The following is a 20,753-nucleotide window of genomic DNA, read 5'->3' on the forward strand; positions in this document are numbered from 1 at the left end:
TAAATTGTAAGAGGAAAAGTAGTAATATTAATAAACTTAATCAATTTTATATATTCGGTATTAGGGTAAAGAGCCAATTCTGTTGCTTATCTATTGCTATCAAAATTCCACTTTTTAGAGTTTCAGTTACTATTGGGATGAGTCGCTCCTTACTTACAGGTCGTTACCACGAACTGTCTGATTCTTTTTCTTTCTTTTTTTTACTGCTGTTAAAGTAGGAGGTGACGTTAATTGACTGTTCTATCTGGAATCAGAAGATAAATAGTTTCTTATTCCTATTTATAAAGACTTGTTTTTATATATTTGTTTTTTCATCCTCAAGGGGGATAGGTTTTGTAGCTTGCCAAGTAAATATTGTCGGACTTTCTCCTGAGGAACATGGCCAAGGCCGTAGAAGAAAATTATATTGAAGAAAAAAATAAGACTCCGAAAGGAATTACGCAAGTGATTTGAGTGCCCAAAATAAGAATGTTAATGGAATAAAAGTATGAATTTTTAAACAGGTTTTGAGAGTTCAGTGTGCAAAATTAAGTTTGTGCACTAGTTTTAGAAGACTATGCGATCGGGGATAATGTCGATTTCGCCCCCTGTTCATCATCACTTTTACAGTACAAGTAAAAAAAAGCCTCAGCCTTGTGCCCCTTCAGAGGCTGCCCAAGGGGTCGGTCGTCCCCTTGCCCCCCCTCTAGGTACACCATTGTTTCCAGAGTGGTTCTTGAAGAACGCCTTTTGATACTCGTTTAGTGACCGGAAGTCAAACAATGCTCTACACTGGAAATGTAGTGTGTTTTACCTTTCCAGGACTATAATAAAAGAGGATTTAAGGGATTATATCATACTATATAAATAAAGGATGCAAGGTTGCCAAAATTAGGCCTTGCAAAAGAAATGAGGAGGGGAGGGGGCTTGTGAATGATAGATTTAGTTTTGATTTCGGACTGGGCTGGAGTATGCTCCTCTGCTTTTACCTCCTGGCTTTTGTCTTCTTTTGATCTAGTGCGAATTTAAAACAGACAAAAAATTGGTGAATTACATGATAAATGTTACGTGATAGGAAGTAAATTATAGAAAACTGGATAGTTTGGATAAGAAGAGGATGCTGTCCACGCTGTTCCCAAGCCTTACCGAACGTGCCTATATGGACGTAAGGAGGACTTGAAGCAGATAGTTTCTAAGTCAACTTGTTTTTTTTTCAGGTTGTTGAAACCTACAACAGAGAAGGTTTTGAATTTTTGAAACGAATTTTTGACAATCCAGTTGAGTTAGAAAAACTGACAGGTTTAGACAAGCTTCAGGACGTCTCTGGGCTTATTGAGGTATGTTTTCTATTCTTTTTCTACCTTTAACATTCCAGTTTCTGATTATTCAGTTTTTTCGGTATTTGAAATTGAAAGTTCTACTGAAGGATGGGTAGTCTTCCTACTCAGTGGTGGTCAAAAATTTCTTTTGCCCTAGATATTTATAGTGGCTGAAACATATGAACATGAATTAAACAAAGAATTTCATGTCGTGGCTACTCAGTTTGGTAACTGACACTTATTCTACCCACCAACTGTTACTTATTCTACCCACCAAGTTTCATCCCGATCCCTCCACTCTAAGCGTTTTCCAAGATTTTAGGTTTCCCCCTCCAACTCCCCCCAATGTCACCAGATCGGGTCGGGATTTAAAATAAGAGCTGTGAGACACGATATCCTTCTAAATGTCAAATTTTATTAAGATCTGATAACCCGTTCTTACGTTAAAAATACCTCAATTTTTCTAATTTTTTCCAAATTAACAACCCCCAGCTCCCCCAAAGAGAACGGATCCGTTCCAATTATGACAATCACATATCTATAACCTGTGCTTATCCTTCCCATCAAGTTTCATCCCAATCTCTCCACTCTAAGCGTTTTCCAAGATGTCCGGTTTCTAAGATTTTTGTTTCCTCCCTCCAACCCTCTTGCGTCCTCAGATCTGATTCAAATTGAAAATGGAGCATCTGAGACATAAGATTCTTTTATATATCAAGTTTCATTAAGATCCGATCACTCATTCGTAAGATATCTTGATTTTTACATTTTCCAAGAATTCCGGCTTCCCCCTCCAACTCCCCCCAATGTCACCGGATCTAGTGGGATTTAAAGTGAGAGTTCTAAAGCACAAGATCCCAGCACAAGATTTGATTCCAAATATCAAATTTCATTAAGATCTGATCTCCCGTTCGTAAGTTACAAATACCTCATTTTTCTATTTTTTCCGATTTAATCCCCCCCCCCCCCCAACTCAACCATAGAGAGCGGATCCGGCCCGGTTATGTCAGTCACGTATTTTGGACTTGTGCTTATTCTTCCCACCAAGTTTCATCCTGATCTTTCCACTTTAAGCGTTGTCCAAGATTTCCGGTCCCCCCCCCCGCAATGACACTGGATCCGGTCGGGATTTAGAATAAGAAATCTGAGTAACGAGGTCCTTCTAAATATGAAATGTCATTAAGATCCGATCACTCATTCGTAAGTTATAAATACATCATTTTTTCTATTTTTTTAGAATTAACCCTCCTCATCCCACAACTTCTCCAAAGAGGACGGATCTGTTCCGGTTATGTCAATCATGTATCTAGGACTTGTGCTTATTGTTTCTACCTAGTATCATCCTGATCCCTCCATTCTAAGTGTTTCCCAAGATTTTAGGTTCCCCCCCAACTCCCCCCAATGTCACCGGATCCAGTCGGGATTTAAAATAAGAGCTCTGAGACACGATATCCTTCCAAACATCAAATTTCATTAAGATCCGATTACCTGTTCGTAAGTTAAAAATACATCATTTTTTTCTAATTTTCCGATTTAACCGTCCCACCACTCCTCCCCAGATGGTCGAATCGGGAAAACGACAATTTCTAATTTAATCTAGTCTGGTTCCTGATACGCCTGCCAAATTTCATTGTCCTAGCTTACCTGGAAGTGTCTAAACTAGCAAAACCAAGTGCCATAAAAATGGTTAAAAATAAAACCTACCTACCTACCTACTGACCACTGTGGGGAGCCCTTTATATACCAATTGTTTCATCCAGGTGGAGCCACAGGGTGTATTATAAGTGTGCCATTTTGAACACCTTGTGCAAGTCGTCCATTTCTAACACGGCCTGAATTAGTGCAGTTTCATATTGCTTTTTTTACCCAAACACTTTAAGAGCCTTTCTTTGCAATCTAAAACGCCTGGTCTGTGTCAGACAGTCTTTAAAGCTTTTCATTATGGTGGAAGTATCGAACTTCGATACTTGTATCGATATTTGTATCGAACTTGATCGTTTCCAGGGGATAAAATTTAACCAAAAATCGTTTTAGTTGTAACTTTGTAGGTGTTACTCGAATTATCAACGACTTAGCTGCGAAATAGAACGCTGCTGTTTGTGAAAAAGTAATATCACTTTAAGAGCCTTTCTTTGCAATCTAAAACGCCTGGTCTGTGTCAGAGAGTCTTTAAAGCTTTTCATTATGGTGGAAGTATCGAACTTCGATACTTGTATCGATATTTGTATCGAACTAGATCGTTTCCATGGGATAAAATTTAACCAAAAATCGTTTTAGTTGTAACTTTGTTGGTGTTACTCGAATTATCAACGACTTAGCTGCGAAATAGAACGCTGCTGTTTGTGAAAAAGTAATATCACTTTAAGAGCCTTTCTTTGCAATCTAAAACGCCTGGTCTGTGTCAGACAGTCTTTAAAGCTTTTCATTATGGTGGAAGTATCGAACTTCGATACTTGTATCGATATTTGTATCGAACTTGATCGTTTCCAGGGGATAAAATTTAACCAAAAATCGTTTTAGTTGTAACTTTGTAGGTGTTACTCGAATTATCAACGACTTAGCTGCGAAATAGAACGCTGCTGTTTGTGAAAAAGTAATAACACTTTAAGAGCCTTTCTTTGCAATCTAAAACGCCTGGTCTGTGTCAGAGAGTCTTTAAAGCTTTTCATTATGGTGGAAGTATCGAACTTCGATACTTGTATCGATATTTGTATCGAACTTGATCGTTTCCAGGGGATAAAATTTAACCAAAAATCGTTTTAGTTGTAACTTTGTAGGTGTTACTCGAATTATCAACGACTTAGCTGCGAAATAGAACGCTGCTGTTTGTGAAAAATAATACTATCATCATCAATCCTATCATCAGTAATCATCAGTAATACTATCATCATCGTTCCCCAGATCAACATGGTACTACGCTGAACATTTTGAAGATGACAATTGTTATGACTATGAAGATGACTATTGGCTAGTGTTTATCGCCTTGAATAACCAGATTGCCCAATAACTGACTTGAAATCGATTTCAAGTCATAGTTATCTATTCAAGTCATCGATTAGTTATTAGTATAATTTTCAAGTCATCGATTTAGAAAGATTGGCCAGAATTTAAAGAAGCAGGGCTTATTATATATGATGATAATGAATTTATAAAAGAGCAGTCTACTCAAGATCGTTCCGATCTCGTCGCTCGAATTGCGAAACAAAAATATGATTAAATAATCTATGGTTTAGATAAAAAACGGACATTTGGAAAGGTGGCAGCATAATTGAATTTCAAAAACGTGGACTATCCAAATCCCAATTCTATTATTAACAAAAAGCCAATTCGGCTTTGCCAATGTAATTCAATTAAGATATATCTCTAGTGGAGGATGAAAAACCAAAGTGTCATCGTCGGCATGGCCCCAAATTGGACCAAAGTAATCGAAAAGAGTCTTCTCATAGCCTTGCTGTTTATCGAAAAGACTCAGATAATCCCCAAGTTACATGTGATGGTGCTAGTAGGATATACCCCTGCCGCTCAAGTTGTTGATGCATTGACGCACTGTAAACCATTAGTGGATCCAGGGGGCGCCCCCCTAACGTAGTGCTGGATTTGTGGTTGGGTCAGCTTGCTCTGGTTTGGGTTGGGATGAATGTTAATTTTTTGGTAATTAGTTTTTAACAGTTAGTTTTTATTTATTAAGACTATCTTTTTGCAAACAAGCTTGAAACAAGCTTTTAGTTACTTTGTGCGGTCTGCCACGCAATTATTTACTGCCAAAAAGTATTTAATTAAATTTAGGCTTATCAAGGGAATGTGTCCGTTTTACCACAGAAGCCAACTGGGAGGCAAAAATCTTCAATTCGTAATAACAAGGAGGGGAAATTTAAAATCCTAACTTCTTTAGGCTGTTGAAATGGTATTTCAGGATTGGACTGTCATAACGGGGCTGAAAAGCAAAATATTTAATTATTTTTACTGTCAAAAATTTGTTTTCGAGTCTTGCTATAGCACTGAGGCAAAGAAACTTATATCATCACTTTTTTGCTGTCTGTTTTGACTTTTTTTGGGTTTTCCTTTTTTGCAAAGCAGGGTGGTTTTTTACAATAAAAACCACAGGGTGGTTGTTTTTAGGGGATTTGTATAATAGAAAATAAATGTATGAGAAGCGCAAAAATTATGAGCAAATGTTGGCCACTTTACTGCCTATTTTCATCTAATTAAAGCTCTACATTATATAACAAATTCAATTCAATTTTACGCATAACAAATAAAATAAATCACCTCTGTTCATCCTAAAACATTAAAATAAAGGCCATACTCTTTAAAATGTAATAAAGGCTCGTGTAAGCATATACTTAAAACTAAGTATATGAGGCAATTTACTCCTTCAAAGGTTGTAGTAATCGTTTAAGAAGAATTGATTTTTGAAAAATTGTTTATAAAAGAAAGCAAATAATTACGTGTTTATTTTTTTTTTATCTAGCTGGTATAGATGGGTCTCTGAATTCTCAATTTGAATCAGAAGAATGTCATTGATTTTTTTCAAATATTTAAAAATAAGAAAAATGATAAAAAAAAAAGGGAAATTCGCACAACTTGAATTAAACACGGAACTTGAGTTAACAACTTGAGTTAACAACAGAATGCAACTGCAATGTTACTTCAGAATTTTTCACCTTTTCAACGCCAACCAGTCACAAAATATATTTCTGTTTTCGTACAAGGGTTGCATATATTTGTCCTTAAACTTCTCTAAGCTGCTATATATATCGCTGAGGATTTTTATGCTTATTTTGATAAATGCCATCCAATCATTTTTCCACGATTAGTTGTTTATAAATCGAAAATTTACAGGGCAATTCTCTTACTTAATGCTAAATCTGAGTCAAATTTTAAGTTTGTATTTTTGTGCTCAATAGACATATCGATATTTAAACATTTGAATTGAATACCTGAAAATATCAAGATTTAAAAAAAAATAATTGGAAATCTCCACAGCTTGAAACCCTGAGAATTTAAATCACCAATCTATACGTATAAAATACAATGACAACAAACACATAATTATTTGTTTTTTAAGGAGTATTAAACTCGCGTACTTAGTTTGAAGCACATACCTACACGCATCTTTAATACAATTCCTTTTTTTCTGAGGATTTTGGTATTCGAATATTTTAGAACGAATAAAAGAGGAAATACTAACGAAGAACTCTAAACTGACAGGAATCTAGAATAGTCTAGAATAGTCAGACTAGAGACTAGAGACTAGAATAGTCAGTCTCAGACTGACAGGACTGACCATTGTAAACGTTCACCGAAATATTGAGGTAGACATCGACCTACAATTCTGTAATTTAAGCGAAATATATCGCAAGTTTTACAAAGTTTTTCAGGAGTATTTCGACACATATACTCAGTTTGAAGCACATATCTACATGTATCTTTATTAGAGTTCCTATTTTTCTGACGATTTTGGTCTCTATTCGAATATTTTAGGATGAATAGAAGAGGAAATACTAACGAAGAGCTCTAAACTGACAGGACTGGCCATTATAAACGTTCACCAAAATATTGAGGTAGACATCGACCGTGTAATAAATAGATATGGCGGGAGTTGAAATTGAGAAATAGACTTTTTCTTATAAAATGGTGAATTCTGTAATTTAAGCAAAATATACTGAACTTTAAAAAGTGGAAAGATACGCTACGTTGTTATGAAAAGTAAAATTTTGATTAGTAAATTTTTGAGATTTTGTCAAAGTTGACATTGTTTACTAAAACACTATTTTTAAAAAAGATAGTGATTAGTTAATGCTTTATTGCCTATGCTTAAAACTCTCGTTTTAACTTTCTTCCATGTATTTCCATCTCTTTGTTCTGTTTTTCTTGTTACACCCCTAAAAAAACTAGTATTTAATGTTTAATATATATTTTACGAATATACAAGTTATATCTTTATCCTCATTTCCTACTCTTCATTACTATCATAGTTACTAAGAGATGCCATAAAGTTAGGCGACATGCTAAATGGTTTGACCTATACAAATTGTCACATAGAATGCATGACCCCAAAAGATGGTCAAAACCAATTATTATTTTTTTTTTTACAACAAAAAGCTTAACTTACTCGCTATAGTGGTCACAAGTGCAAAGGCAAAAAATTATGCAGAAAATATTAAATATCATATTTTTTCATAGATGGGGAACAGCTTTTTTGATTTCAACAGATCTATTAGAACTTAAACCCTTACCAGATGTTAAGTTAATTTTACGACCATTTCTGCTACCTACCTACAACACATAATTGTCGAGGTTCCCTTTTAATTGCGGGTATTTCTTTGTTCGCAAGTTTATTGAAGTAACCTATTATACGCCCCCCCCCCCCATAAGGAAAATACTGTATCCGCCCCTGCTGTAAACTGGTTTCTTTCGCTAGTTTCTTTCAACTTAGCATGAGAAAAGACAAAGAGAAGTGGCAGAATAGATGGGAAATATATAATTTGGGCAATATATTTGCACACTATGGGGAGAGGGGATAAAGTATTTGAACAGTGTGAAATCAGAAAAAAAATTCTTATTTCATATATCAGAAAAATTGTAGCGAACACATTTAGCATGCAGACTCGCTGTACTTTACCACTACCCCCATCGGCCCAGGGTTCGGTCCCCGCCGCAGCAAGGTTGGGCGACAAGCTTGCTACTTGTCCCTGTAAAAAACACCCAGCAACTGAAACGTCGATTCGACGCCCTATGCGCCAGCAATGGCTCTGGGGGATCCTTATCCATTTTTTATCCCGCCCCACACACACACAAACACCCTAATGTGCAAATATATAGCCCAAATTTGTTTTTAGATTATTATATTTTTATCATACTTAGGTTTGTTTTATTAGGAATAACTTATGGTGTACATTTTGTGTGGTTTAACTTACATATTTAAGGAAGTGCATTACGAAACTTGTATGTGAAGGCACACGAGTCTTTCTGGACTTGCATGTGAATCTTAAAGCAAGTGTATGGCCGCACAAAATAAATTATGCATTTTTGCAGATAGGAGCTTGAAACCTGAAAGGTTGGGTTTTCTGACACACTGAATCTGATGATCTGATTTTTATTGAGATTATTTGACTTTTAGGAGGTGTTCCCCCCCCCTTCTTCGAAAATCAGACAAATATTCTCAGGCTGTCAGCCACTTATGGGCAACACTAAACTGAATAAGTCTTACATACTTGGAATCAGCATAATAAGCCGATTATTTTAATACATCTGTTGATATCAAAATTCCGTTTTTTTTTAGTTTCGGTTACTATTGAGCCGTGTCGCTCCTTACTTATAGTTCGTTACCACGAGCTGTTTGACTAGCTTTTTTCTACTCTTTATATATACGTATATATATATATATATATATATATATATATATATATATATATATATATATATATATATATATATATATATATATATATATATATATATATATATATATATATATATATATATATATATATATATATATATATATATATAGGCTACAACCAACAAACGAACAAAAGAAACTTAACAAGCAAAAAAAAATATTTGAAGCCTTTAGGTTTGACTGAAATTTCTTTTTTCCTACAATAAACCTCCTAAAGTGCTCCCAAACCAAGTTTGGGAGTGTGTAGTAAAGAATGATGTATCCTTTTGTTTATATTCCCTGGCCACTTCGTATAAATGTATAATTTCTTATATTTGTATGATAATATTAATCCGGTATGGTCTAGTGGCTAGGATAGCTGGCTCTCACCCAGCAGGCCCGGGTTCGATTCCCGGTACCGGAAGTTTTTTACAGAATCGAGTAGAAATTACGAGGATTTATTTTAAAGCAAACCTATGTTTAAAAATGAATAGGTTGAGTTTTTCAGTTGCTGATTCGCAAACACCATATCACACAGTTCGTGATAACGAACTGTAGTAAGGAGTGTTATACCAAAAGAATCGCATTTAAATGCTGATTTTAAATATGTAAGTTTCATCAAGTTTAGTCTTACCCATCAAAAGTTACGGTCCTAAGAAAATAGTGTGAAACACCCCCTAATAGTCATAGAATCTTAATGAAAATCGCACCATCAGATTCAGCGTATCAGAGAACCCTATTGTACAAGTTCCAAGATACTATCTACAAAAATGTGGAATTTTGTATTTTTTGCCAGAAGACAAACCACGGATGCGTGTTTATTTGTTTGTTTTTTTCTTTTTCCCAGGGGTGATCGTATCGAACCAGTGGTCCTAGAATTTTGCGAGAGGGCTCATTCGAACGGAAATGAAAAGTTCTAGTGCCCTTTTTAAGTGACCAAAAAAATCGGAGGGCACCTATGCCCCCTCCCACGCTCATTTTTTCCCAAAGTATTCGGATCAAAATTCTGAGATAGCCATTCTATTTAGCATAGTCAAAAAACCTTATAACTATGTCTTTGGGGACGACTTACTCCCCCACAGTCCCCGTGGGAGGGGCTGTAAGTTACAAATTTTGACCAGTGTTTGCATACATTAATGGTTATTCGGAAATTTAGAGACGTTTTCAGGGGGATTTTTTTGGTTGGGAGGGGGGGGTTGAGAAGAGGGGGCTATGTGGGGGAAATTTTCCGCGTAGGTATTTTTCGTGGGGGAAGAAGATTTCCATAAAGGGGGTGCAGCATTTTCTAGCATTATTAAAAAAAAAAAATGAGAAAATAAATATGAAAAAGTTTTTTTTAACTGGAAGTATGGAGTAGCATTAAAACTTAAAACGAACAGAAAATATTACGCATATAAGGGGTTTCACCTCCTCCTAATACCTCACTCTTTACGCTAAATGATTTTTAGTAATTTCAACTATTTATTCTACAGCCTTTGTGATTCAGGGGACACAGTTTAAGCTTTAATGCAAAGAGTTATTGGCAAGGTATTGACGAGTGGGCGAACCTTCTCATATACGTAATGAAAACATATGAACATAGAAGTTTGTTACGTAAGCTAATTCGTAAGTTACGTATATCTTTTACTAATGAAAACGTTCGTAAAAACTAAAAGTTCTAGTTGCCTTTTTAAGTACCCAAAAAAATTGGAGAGCAACTGGGCCTCCTTCCCCTCCTTTTTTCGCAAAATCATTCGATCAAAACTATGGGAAAGCCATTTAGCCAAATAAATAAATATGCAAATTTCGCTTTAGTTATTCATCTGCGGAGAGCCGAAATCAAAACAAGGATTAACTAAAATACGTTCAGAAATTAAATAAAAAAAAACAAGTTTTTTTAACTGAAAGTAAGGAGCGACATTAAAACTTAAAACGAACAGAAATTAACCCGTATATGAAAGGGGCTGCTCCTTCTTCAACGCCCTGCTCTTTACGCTAAAGTTTTTACTGTTTTCAAAAAGTAGAGTTGAGAGAAAGAGTCAAACTTTAGCGTAAAGAGCGGGGCGTTGAAGAGGGAGGAGCCGCTTTCATATACGGGGTAATTTCTGTTCGTTTTAAGTTTTAATGTCGCTCCTTACTTTCAGTTAAAAAAAAAAATTATTTAATTTTGATATACAAGCATCAGTTGAATGGTCCAATGCAAGTCATTGATTGATAAAGTTCTATCTAAAGTAATTGGTATTATCCCTTAGGTTAGTCCAAAGAAGCCCTCTTCCGATTAAGTTTAAAAAGACTGGCATAGAAATTCTCTCTAATGTCTTAAATTACATTGTTACCAATTTCTAAGTTTTATTATACTTCGGACTATTCGTTTATGAAAGCAAAAGAAAACACCAAACACATGTATGGTTACTATTTTACTCCTCTTCAACAAAATTGTCGAATTAGATCCTGGAATATATATCAAACAGTTCGCGGTAACGAACAAGGAGTGATTCGCCTCAATAGTAAAATCAACTCATTATGCCGATTCTAAATATATTAGATTCATCAAGTTTAGTTTTACCCATCAAAAATTACAAATGTTTTACACATCAAAAATTACGATGGGGGGAGGGACACCCCCTAAAATTCAAGGAATCTTGATGAAAATCACACTATCAGATTTAGCCTACCCTAGTACCCTACTGTAGAAGTTTCAAGGTCCTATATACAAAAATGTGGAATTCTGCTATTTTTGCCAGAAGATAGATTATGGATGCATGTTTATTTGTTGTTTTCTTTTCAAATGTGATCGCACTGAAATAACGGCCCCATAAGATCGGGAGAGGGTGTATTCAAATTCAAATTAAAAGTTTTAGTGCCCTTTTTAAGTGGCACAAACAATTGGAGGGCGATTGCCCCCCTCCGACGCCTATTTATTTCCCAAAGTTATCTGATCAAAATTTTGAGATAACAGTTTTGTTCAGTATAATTGAAAGATGAAAAAATGTGTGACGCGTGACGGACAATGTTCACTAGACTTGTATGCAAACTGGGAGGCTGAATTTGCTTGAACTCACGTGCGAACAAGTGATCTAAGCCTAATAGGTTGGCCGCTTGTAGTCTAAAGATGGAATACCGTGTCATAGGATTGACAAGTCCCCTGGACTCGCAGGCGAATGGTAAGACCTATAGTTTTCCAACTATTTGGTTAAATGACAAGGGTAAATGGCGGGAGTAAGTATTACTCTTATTGGACAAATACTTGTGTGTTGGCTTTTGGAAAAGCAAGCTGGCCTAGAGTCTCAGGCAGGTTAACCAAGAATTTCAAAATTACGCTGGGCCGTTAGATTGCCTGGGATGACAGGCACAGTTGTTCGTCTGGTTCCCGCCGAAGGTAAGTAAGTCTAAATAAAATCATTTTAAAAGTTATCATCAGATGTTTTCCCACGTAGTCTTTCTTAGTGCCAAGTTATGCCTATTTCTTCTGACGCTGTGCGTAAGCCATTCTTCAATTAAATTAAAGTCCGTTGAATTAGATGGGATTAGTAAGAATTATTCACGTGTTGATTGTAGTCCGTTGATGTTGCTTTTTCAAATGTCACCCTTTTGCTCGGTAGCCCCGAAAAGTTTCGGCACGGTCAATTGTATTTTAATGTATGGCAAGGAATCCGTTTCCTTGTTCTTCATATCACCATATAAACGTTTCTCGCAATCTTAGGAAAGATAAAGATAATTATCCAGCTTGATGATAAAACGTGTTGAAAGTTTAAATTTCTTTGCCTTCTTCTGTAAATAACAAGTGGCTCTTTTTTCTGCATGAGCACCACCTAGACTGGAGTTTTTGACCATGTTTTGATTCTTACCACTTAGTAACTTGAGAAAGACTGGATATTTCTAAAAACGTTCCTTTCTTAGATGCCACTTCTCCATAAATTTGAACCCAAGCAAAGTGTTATCACTGATGATGATTCTATAATGATGTGTGCTCAGAAAAGTTGTACTTGACATGTACTTTTGGAAATCAGTAAGATAACTTCAGTTGGAGCCCGGGCTATTTTGGACTTTGGAATTTGGACTTTGGAATTGGACTTTTGAAGTACGGTATCTGCGATGAGGAAAATAATTCATCACTCGAGCAGGATTTACATCTTCAGGCTCGATACACGGTTCCCTACTTAACTGCCTTAAAACTGTACCAACTACACGAAGCGATTCAGTGCCAGCTAAAGTTCCTATGAACACTGAATAGCCAACTAAAGTCATGTATTATGGATTTCTCATAAAGAATATAGATTATCAAAAGCTGGATTATCCAGGGAGTGCCCCCCCTTGACGTAATGGTGGATATGTGTTTTGGACCGCTTGCTCTGGTTTGAGTTGGGATGAGAGTTTTTTTTGTAATCGGTTTTTAATAGTTGAGTTTTTAATTTTAGTTTTTAATTATTAAGACTGTTTCTTTTTGCAAACAATTTGGAAAGAAGTTTTCATTTACTCTGTGTGGTTTCTGTTAGATTTTACTAATGATGCATACCGCCAAAAAGTATTTAATTAGATTTAGGTTTATCAAGGGAATCTGTCCTTAATACGACAAAAACCAACTGGGAGGTGAAAATCTTCATTTCATTACAACAAGGATGGGAAATTTGAAATGTTAACTTATTTGGGCTCAGGATTGTGCTGTAACAACGGGGCTGAAAAGCAAAATATCTACTTCTTTTTACTGGCAAAAACTGGTTTTCGAGTCTTCCTGTGGCATTAAGGTGAAGAAATTGATATCACTACTTTTTCGGCTGTCTGTTTTGGTTTGTCGGGTTAGCATTTTGCGGAGCAGGGTGGTTTTTAAAACATTATTGTTTTATAGGGGATTTGTATAATTGAAAGTAAATGTTTGAGAATTAAAAAAACTATTAATTTAAGTTTTGGATTCTGGTGAGCAAATAGTGGCCCCTTTTGCCTATTTTCATCTAATTAAAGCTCTGCATTATATGACATATCAACCCTTCTTTTCATCCTAAAACTTTAAAATAAAGGCCAAACTCTTTAGAACTTTAATAAAGGTTCGTATAACTATATACTTAAAACTAAGTATATGAGTTAAAATACTCCTTCAAAGATCAGAGTAATCATTTAAGAAGAATAGATTTTCAAAAAAATTGTTTATAAAAGAAGGCAAATAATTATGTGTTTATTTTTTTATCTAGCTGGTATAGATGGGTCTCTGAATTCTCAATTTGAATCAGTGGAATGGCACCGATTTTTTTAAACATTTAATAATAAAATGTTGGTAAAAAGTGGAAATTCACGCAACTTGAGTTAACTACATAAACGGAATGCAACTACAATATTACTGCATAATTTCTCACCTTCTCAATACCAACCAGTCACAAAATATAGTTATGTTTTGTAAAGGGGTTGCATATATTTATCCAGAAAATTGTCTAAACTGCTATATATACTGCTGAGGATTTTCAAACTTATTTTGATGCGTGTCATCCAATCATATTTCCACGATCAGTTGTTATAAATCAAAATTTTTAAAGGACAATTCTCTTACTTAATGCTAAATCCGAGTAAAATTTTAAATTTTTATTTTTGTGCCCAATACGCATATCGAGATTTAAACGTTTGAATTGAATATCTGAAAATCTCAGGATTTAAAAAAAAAATAATTATAAATCTACCACTGCTTGAGACCCTGAGAATATAAATCACCAATCTATACCTATCAAATACAACAGTAACAAACACACTGTTTTTTCAGGAGTTACTGTTTTCAGGAGTTACTCATATACTTAGTTTGAAGTCCATATCTACATGCATCCTTATTAGAGCTCATATTTTTCTGACGATTTTGGTCTTTATTCGAATATTTTAGGATGAATAGAAAAGGAAATACTAACGAAGAGCTCTAAACTGGCAAAATTATAGACTGACAGAGCTAGCCATTATAAACTTTCCCCGAAATATTGAGGTTGACATCGACCTACAATTCAGTAATTTAAGCAGAATATATCAAACTTTAAAAATTCGAAGGATACGCTACGTTGTTGTGAAAAGTAAAATTTTGATTAGTAATTTTTTGTGATTTCGTCTAAGGTGACACTGTTTACTAAAACACTATTTTAAAACGAAACAGTTAATGCTTTATTGCCTATACTTGAAACCCTCGTTTTAAATGTTTTCTGTCCGTTTCTATCTCTTCGTTCTGTTTTTCTTGTTACACCCCTAAAAGAATTAGTATTTAATGTTTAGTATGTCTTTTAAGAATATGCAAGTTGCATCTTTATCCTCATTTCCTACTCTTCATTACCATCATAGCTACTAAGCGATGCCACAAGGTTAAGCGATATGCTTAATGATTTGACCTATACAAATTGTCGCAAAGAGTGCATTTTTTTTTTTTTTTTTTTTTTTTTTTTTTTTTTTTTTTTTTTTTTTTTTTTTTTTTTTTTTTTTTTTGTGACAAATTGTCACAAAGAGTGCATGACCCCAAAAGATGGTTCAAGACCATTTTTTTTTTCTTTTTTTTTGACAATAAATAGCTTAACTCACTCGCTATAGTGGTCAGAAGTGCACAGGCAAAAAATTATGCAGAAAATGCTAAATATCATATTCTTTTTTATAGATGGTGAACAGCTTTTTTTTTGTTAAGGTGGTTTTTATAACCAACTATTTTTATATCATTTTTAAAACTTTAACCTCCACCAGATTGTAGATTCAATTTACAACCATTTCCACTACCTACCCTACCTACCTACGACACATAACTGTCAAGATTCCCTTTAAATCATTGATATATCATTGTTCGCAAGTTGATCAAAGCGACCTATTATGCGCCTCCCTCCCTTAAGAAAATCCTGGGTCCTCCTTTGGATTAGGCTTAGGTCAACGTTAATGAAATTGGAGCTATAGAGGTACAAAACGGTCCAGTAGAAGCAACTTAGAACGGAAAGGGGCGGAAGCATCCATTCAAACGGAGGTATTACATGGAGGTAAATACGGAGGTATTTTGCAATATCACAGTATAGGTTAATAGCATTGATTGACACATGTTATTCAATATGCGAATAATGAATTCCATAGCATTACGGATTATTGTCTCAAGACAATTTTGTGAACGAGGACCATAATTATGTGCCCTATTTTTGAAATGTGCATTTTTTTGTGGTGTTAGGCATTGCTACTTTTTGTTATAAGGGTTTTTGGGCAAAACTTTAAAACAAATGAAAGTCTTGAGAACCTTACTAGACATTAAAAGAGAAAAGAGTTTCAAATCATGGTGAAATTTTAATTTTCTAATTGTGAACGATAGGCAAGAGAAAAATTGTTGGGTCTTTGCTTTCATGCACTTGAATCATGAGACTTTTGTGGCATCTTGTGGCTTACAGAAAATTGTACTGAATTCGAAACGCCATCTAAAGACTTTCTTTGAAAACGTTCGACGATTAACAGATTATAAAAAGGAGGTGGTGTTGATTGTTTCATTAGGGACGTGTTGGAACGAGTGTTGAGTTTTACTATCATAAAGTAAAAGCATTATTAGACACAAGTTATAGACAAATTAGAGAGCCTTTTTGTTTCTCTTGCAAGCAAGTTGTAGATCATCCTTTTGAAAATGCATACGAAGTTATGAAATTTTTCATTTAAAATTCCAATTACTTACTACCTAAACGCAATGAAATTTACCATGTAGAAAATAATTTCTCAGTTTACTGTTTAGTTCAGTTCACTTTATTTATAATACCAAATACATTTAACTAATATCCCTGTACCCGCCCCAAAAAAGATTCCAAAAAGCTCTTGCGACTGGGCGGGTACATAAAACTCATTCTAATTAATAATTCTCTGCAAACATAATACAAAAAAAAAGATAACCAATAACGGCCAATCTCTCATCCACTCATCAATAATAATTACCAATCTCATAGTAATAAAAAATAAACTGACTGATTCTGAACCTCACTGAGTCTGAATCTGAAGATTCGATATAAATCCTAACCTCAGTTTGAAATTCATTCATCTGACAATGAACATACGTATCGGTGCTACCTAAGGACAGCCTGGGGTATTAGAGGAAAGCCATCCCCCCTTCCTAACCTTTTTAGTTGCTTTCCTTCCAACAATTTACCCATTGTTTTTATATAAGGTTGGTTAGTAGGAAAAGGGAGCATATTTGATCATGAGTCTCTAAAATGGCTTATGTTATTAAGGTGAAACTATCAGATAATATTGAGTGGGATGGCAAACAAAATCAAAACACACTAAATGCAGAAAGGTTGTCAGAAGGGCGCAACAGCAATGAGAGAAAGAAGTGATGGAAATTTTAATGATAGTTTCTCAGAGCGAACTTGTAGACTTAGCAACCGTCTTCACCTTGACAAATTGTAATACCAAAATATTTAAATGCACCAAAGATTAGAGATTTAAATGCTTGCCTTTCAGTGATGCTAATTGGTTGAGGGTCTAGGTTGTATTTGGCAAGCCTAGATTTAAAAAAACTAAATTCTTTTCCGGTGAAAAGTCCCTTTTTGGCTATTTTGTTGGAAAATTATTATAAACAAAATTGTCCCCCTTATAGATTTCAAAACAAAATTAATTTAAATTTTTTAATTTTTTTTTTTTTTTTCGAAAACTTAACTTTGCCTCCTTCCCTTTTCTTCCTACGTTTTCGTGAATTGGTGCCACTGATCTTACTCATCATTTTGAAGTAATTGAAGGCATGTAACATTCGAGTGTCTTTGAGATTTCTTTCTTCTACCTTTGACTGTCGGCGAAAATATTTTATTTAATTTTTTTATTTCTTTGGTAGTCACTATTTATTAATATCTCAGCTCAGCTTGTGTTAGACTTGTGAGTATTTAAGCAAAAGAAAAACAAAAGTAACTTCGAGTGCGGTCAGATAGAATATAATTTATAGTAAATCATATAGCCTATTATCCTAGAATTCGTGTCCAGGGTATAAAAAACAAATTTTTCCAGTATTTCAGATGCATACATGGCACGTGATTTTAGTCAACATGCATCTAAAAGCCTAAGACTAAAACAACTTTTTTTTTGTGTTACTTGGAACATCATTATCACGATTGAAACCTTAGCTCTTGAAAACCTCAAACTGCAGGTTTATACCCCCCCCCCCCCCCCCTGGAAAAACAAGGGATATGGTGTTATTTTTTTGGTTAACAGTGATGTGTTTTCTTCTTTTACCCGGGGTGATTGTATTGAACTATGGCCACACATTGCGAGAAAACGGTTCATTTGAACGAAAAAGAAAATTCTGTTTAACTAATAGATTAATTTCTGAAAAACTCCGAGTGGCTCCTAATACCGATAGGCCATTTTTCAGTCTCCAAGAGATTCACTGGAATACATGGTAAAGTAAAAATAGAATTATATTGTCTTGAGAAGGCCTAAATAGGTTGTTCTATCGGTTACACAACAGTACTGAGGGTCACTGATCATCCAGCAGGGTTCATGTCTCCCAGTAAATAGAAGAAAAATGGTACTTGTATGATATACCCACTACCGCTCAAGTTGCTCATGCATTGACACGCTGTAAACTGGTTTCTTTTTCCAGTTTCTTTCACCTTAGCGCGGGAAAAGACATAGAGAAGTGACAGAATGAGAAAATAAACGAAATGTATATTTTGGGCTATATATTTGCATATTGGGGGGGGGTAAAGTATTTGGACTGTGTGAAGTCAGAAAACATTCTTACTTCGAAAGATACAGAATAATTGTAGCTAACATATCTTGCATGCAGACCCAATGTACTTTACCCCCCCCCCCCTAATGTGCAAATATATAGCCCAATTTTTTTTTCTAAAGTGTTATATTATTTATCGTACTTAGGTTATATTTTATTAGAATTAACCTAACTTCAGTTCTTGAAAGTGAAACAGCAAATCTGTGATTTGATCAGATGCGGCTATGCTTCTAAGGGGCTATTGTTATAAAGGAGAGGGGAGGTAATCGTATCTTGCCTGATCTCTTTCCTTGAAGGAATTGGACTCTGAAAAAAATATCAAAACTGCCACCAGCAGGCACCTCACTTTTAACATGAAGATTGTGCATGAAGGCTGGACTTTGACCATGAGATGAGATGAAAGTAATCAATGCGAGTGTATGCCAGAGTTGAATGCCTGACACACCAAGAAGGGGCTCACTGAGCTCCCTTAATTCAATTAAAACATTTGTAAGGTTATGGGCGCATTCTCTGCTCATATCTTGTAGAAATCCTTAAAAGAATTTGCAGATAAAACAATATTCGGTACTGTGAAGTGAAGTGAATCGCCAAAAGACCCCCTCTGTGTTTTAACACCTTAGGGTCCATGCACTTCCACAATTGTATTTTTACAATTCGCTGCGAAAAGTTTACAACGTCCTTTTTCTATCAATCAATCTCAAAAATTCACAAACTAAATTTATACTTTCAACCGATTGTTCTTCAGTTAATGCTCCTCCGAGTAATTCTTCACATAGTTTTATTCGATGTTCTCTCATAAACCTTCTAATGTCTGTCCTGTAACATTCTGTGCGGACACAATGGATGATGAGGTCAATATTCGGTACTTATATGTTATGGTGCCTATATTAAGTTCTTCGTCTATGTAGAACCTGTTTCTCTGACCAATACTAATGAAATGCCACAAAATATGATGAAAATATAATACTTAAGAAATAGATTTGGGCTATATGTTTGCACATTAGGGGAGGTGGGGTGAAGTATAGCGGCGATGCTTGTAAAATGTGTTAGCTACAATTATTCTGCATATTATGAAGCAAGAATTGTTTTCTAACTTCATACTGTTCAAATACTTTACCCCCCCCTAATTTGCAAATATGTAGCCCACATTAAATATTCCCATCTATTCTGTCACTTGTCTTTGTTTGTCTCACGCTAAGTTGGAAGAAACTAACGAAGAAACCGGTTCTACGGTGCGTCAATTGATGAAGAACTTAACATAGGTGCTATAACATAAGTACCCAATATTCTTTGGCCATTATCTAAAACCGCAGCGATATAGTACGTAGTATATACTTCCATCATGCAGGCTAGTAAGTAAGCCACTTATAACCCCCCTTTTTTACGGGACTCTCTAAGGAAACATAGTGAAAAGATAATTTCGTAAATGGCTTGTATTTAGGGTGACTGGCTGACCTTTTTTGATTTGAATTTTTATAGCTTTGAATTTTATTATTTAATTCCATGCTGATAGCTTTTTAATTCTTCCATTTTGGGTATTGTTTCCTTTTGATATCCACGTTGTTTGTTTTGTCTTTTTATTTAATTTATTCTCTTTTTCTTGTTTAAATTATTCCCATTTTTGCTCAGGATGTGTTAACTCCTTTTTTTTGGGGGGGGGGCCTTCTCTAGTATTTTTTAAGAAGGGAAACAGTTGTCTTCTTGAAATACCTGTTTTTGTTGCTGCCAGTGTAGTCGTTGAATAAAACCCCATTTTCGCCTTTCCTCTTTTTTTTGTGAAAAAAAAAATTAGAATGCATCGACTAAAGGTTTTTACTAATTAAAGTTTATAATTTTATAAAAACCCAAAGTGCCTTCATTGAGCTTATGAAAGAAGCTGAAATTACTATAAAGGAGAAAATAAGACCAAAAACGAAATAAAAATTATAATGAATAATGTTTAAAATTATTCATTATTTTTTGTTAAATTAATTAATTTTTTTTATTTATGCTAATGTACAGTTTAAATATATAAATGACATAGGAATCAGATGGCAAAAAAAGAATATAACTTGGGCCCCATTCCCCCATCAATCTTTGAAGAAAGACCAAATGAACGACGATTTGTTGAAAGAACATTGGTTTTTCTTTATTTGGCTTGTTTTAAAAAAAATTTTGTTTTAAGTACTCTTTTTTTTTCTTTTTTTTTTTTTTTTTTTGAGCGCTACGGGCGACTTGGTGAAGGTCTGCTGAAACTATTCTATTGGTTTTAGGTTTTGTTTTGTCACTGTTCCTTGTAATTTTGGTTTGTTTTACAATTGAATTAAATGAAAAAACAGGATTTTATAAAATAAAAGTAAAGGGCAACATTAATGCTGGAAACTAACAGCAATTATTCCGTGCGTGAGGGGTGCTGCCCCCTCCGAAA

The 20,753-nt window shown here is 34.8% G+C and overlaps 1 protein-coding gene and 1 non-coding gene across 6 annotated transcripts in view; both read left to right on the top strand.

The window, feature by feature from the left end:
* LOC136041046 (ubiquitin-like modifier-activating enzyme ATG7) overlaps positions 1 to 20,753 on the top strand; it is a 567,744-nt gene that overhangs the window by 79,703 nt on the left and 467,288 nt on the right. For 4 of the 5 annotated variants that reach the window (XM_065725583.1, XM_065725580.1, XM_065725579.1 and 1 more), the window contains exon 12: positions 1,197 to 1,316. In XM_065725583.1, coding sequence (XP_065581655.1) covers positions 1,197 to 1,316 — 120 coding nt within the window. Of the gene's footprint in view, positions 1 to 1,196; positions 1,317 to 6,779; positions 6,804 to 20,753 lie in introns of those variants that run through there. The other variant, XM_065725582.1, reaches the window with a different exon arrangement.
* Trnae-cuc (transfer RNA glutamic acid (anticodon CUC)) lies at positions 9,032 to 9,103 on the top strand. The gene has a single exon. It is a non-coding gene; the product is annotated as a tRNA-Glu (tRNA).

The sequence above is a fragment of the Artemia franciscana genome, chromosome 21 (assembly GCF_032884065.1).
Source record: "Artemia franciscana chromosome 21, ASM3288406v1, whole genome shotgun sequence".
Taxonomy (NCBI): domain Eukaryota; kingdom Metazoa; phylum Arthropoda; class Branchiopoda; order Anostraca; family Artemiidae; genus Artemia; species Artemia franciscana.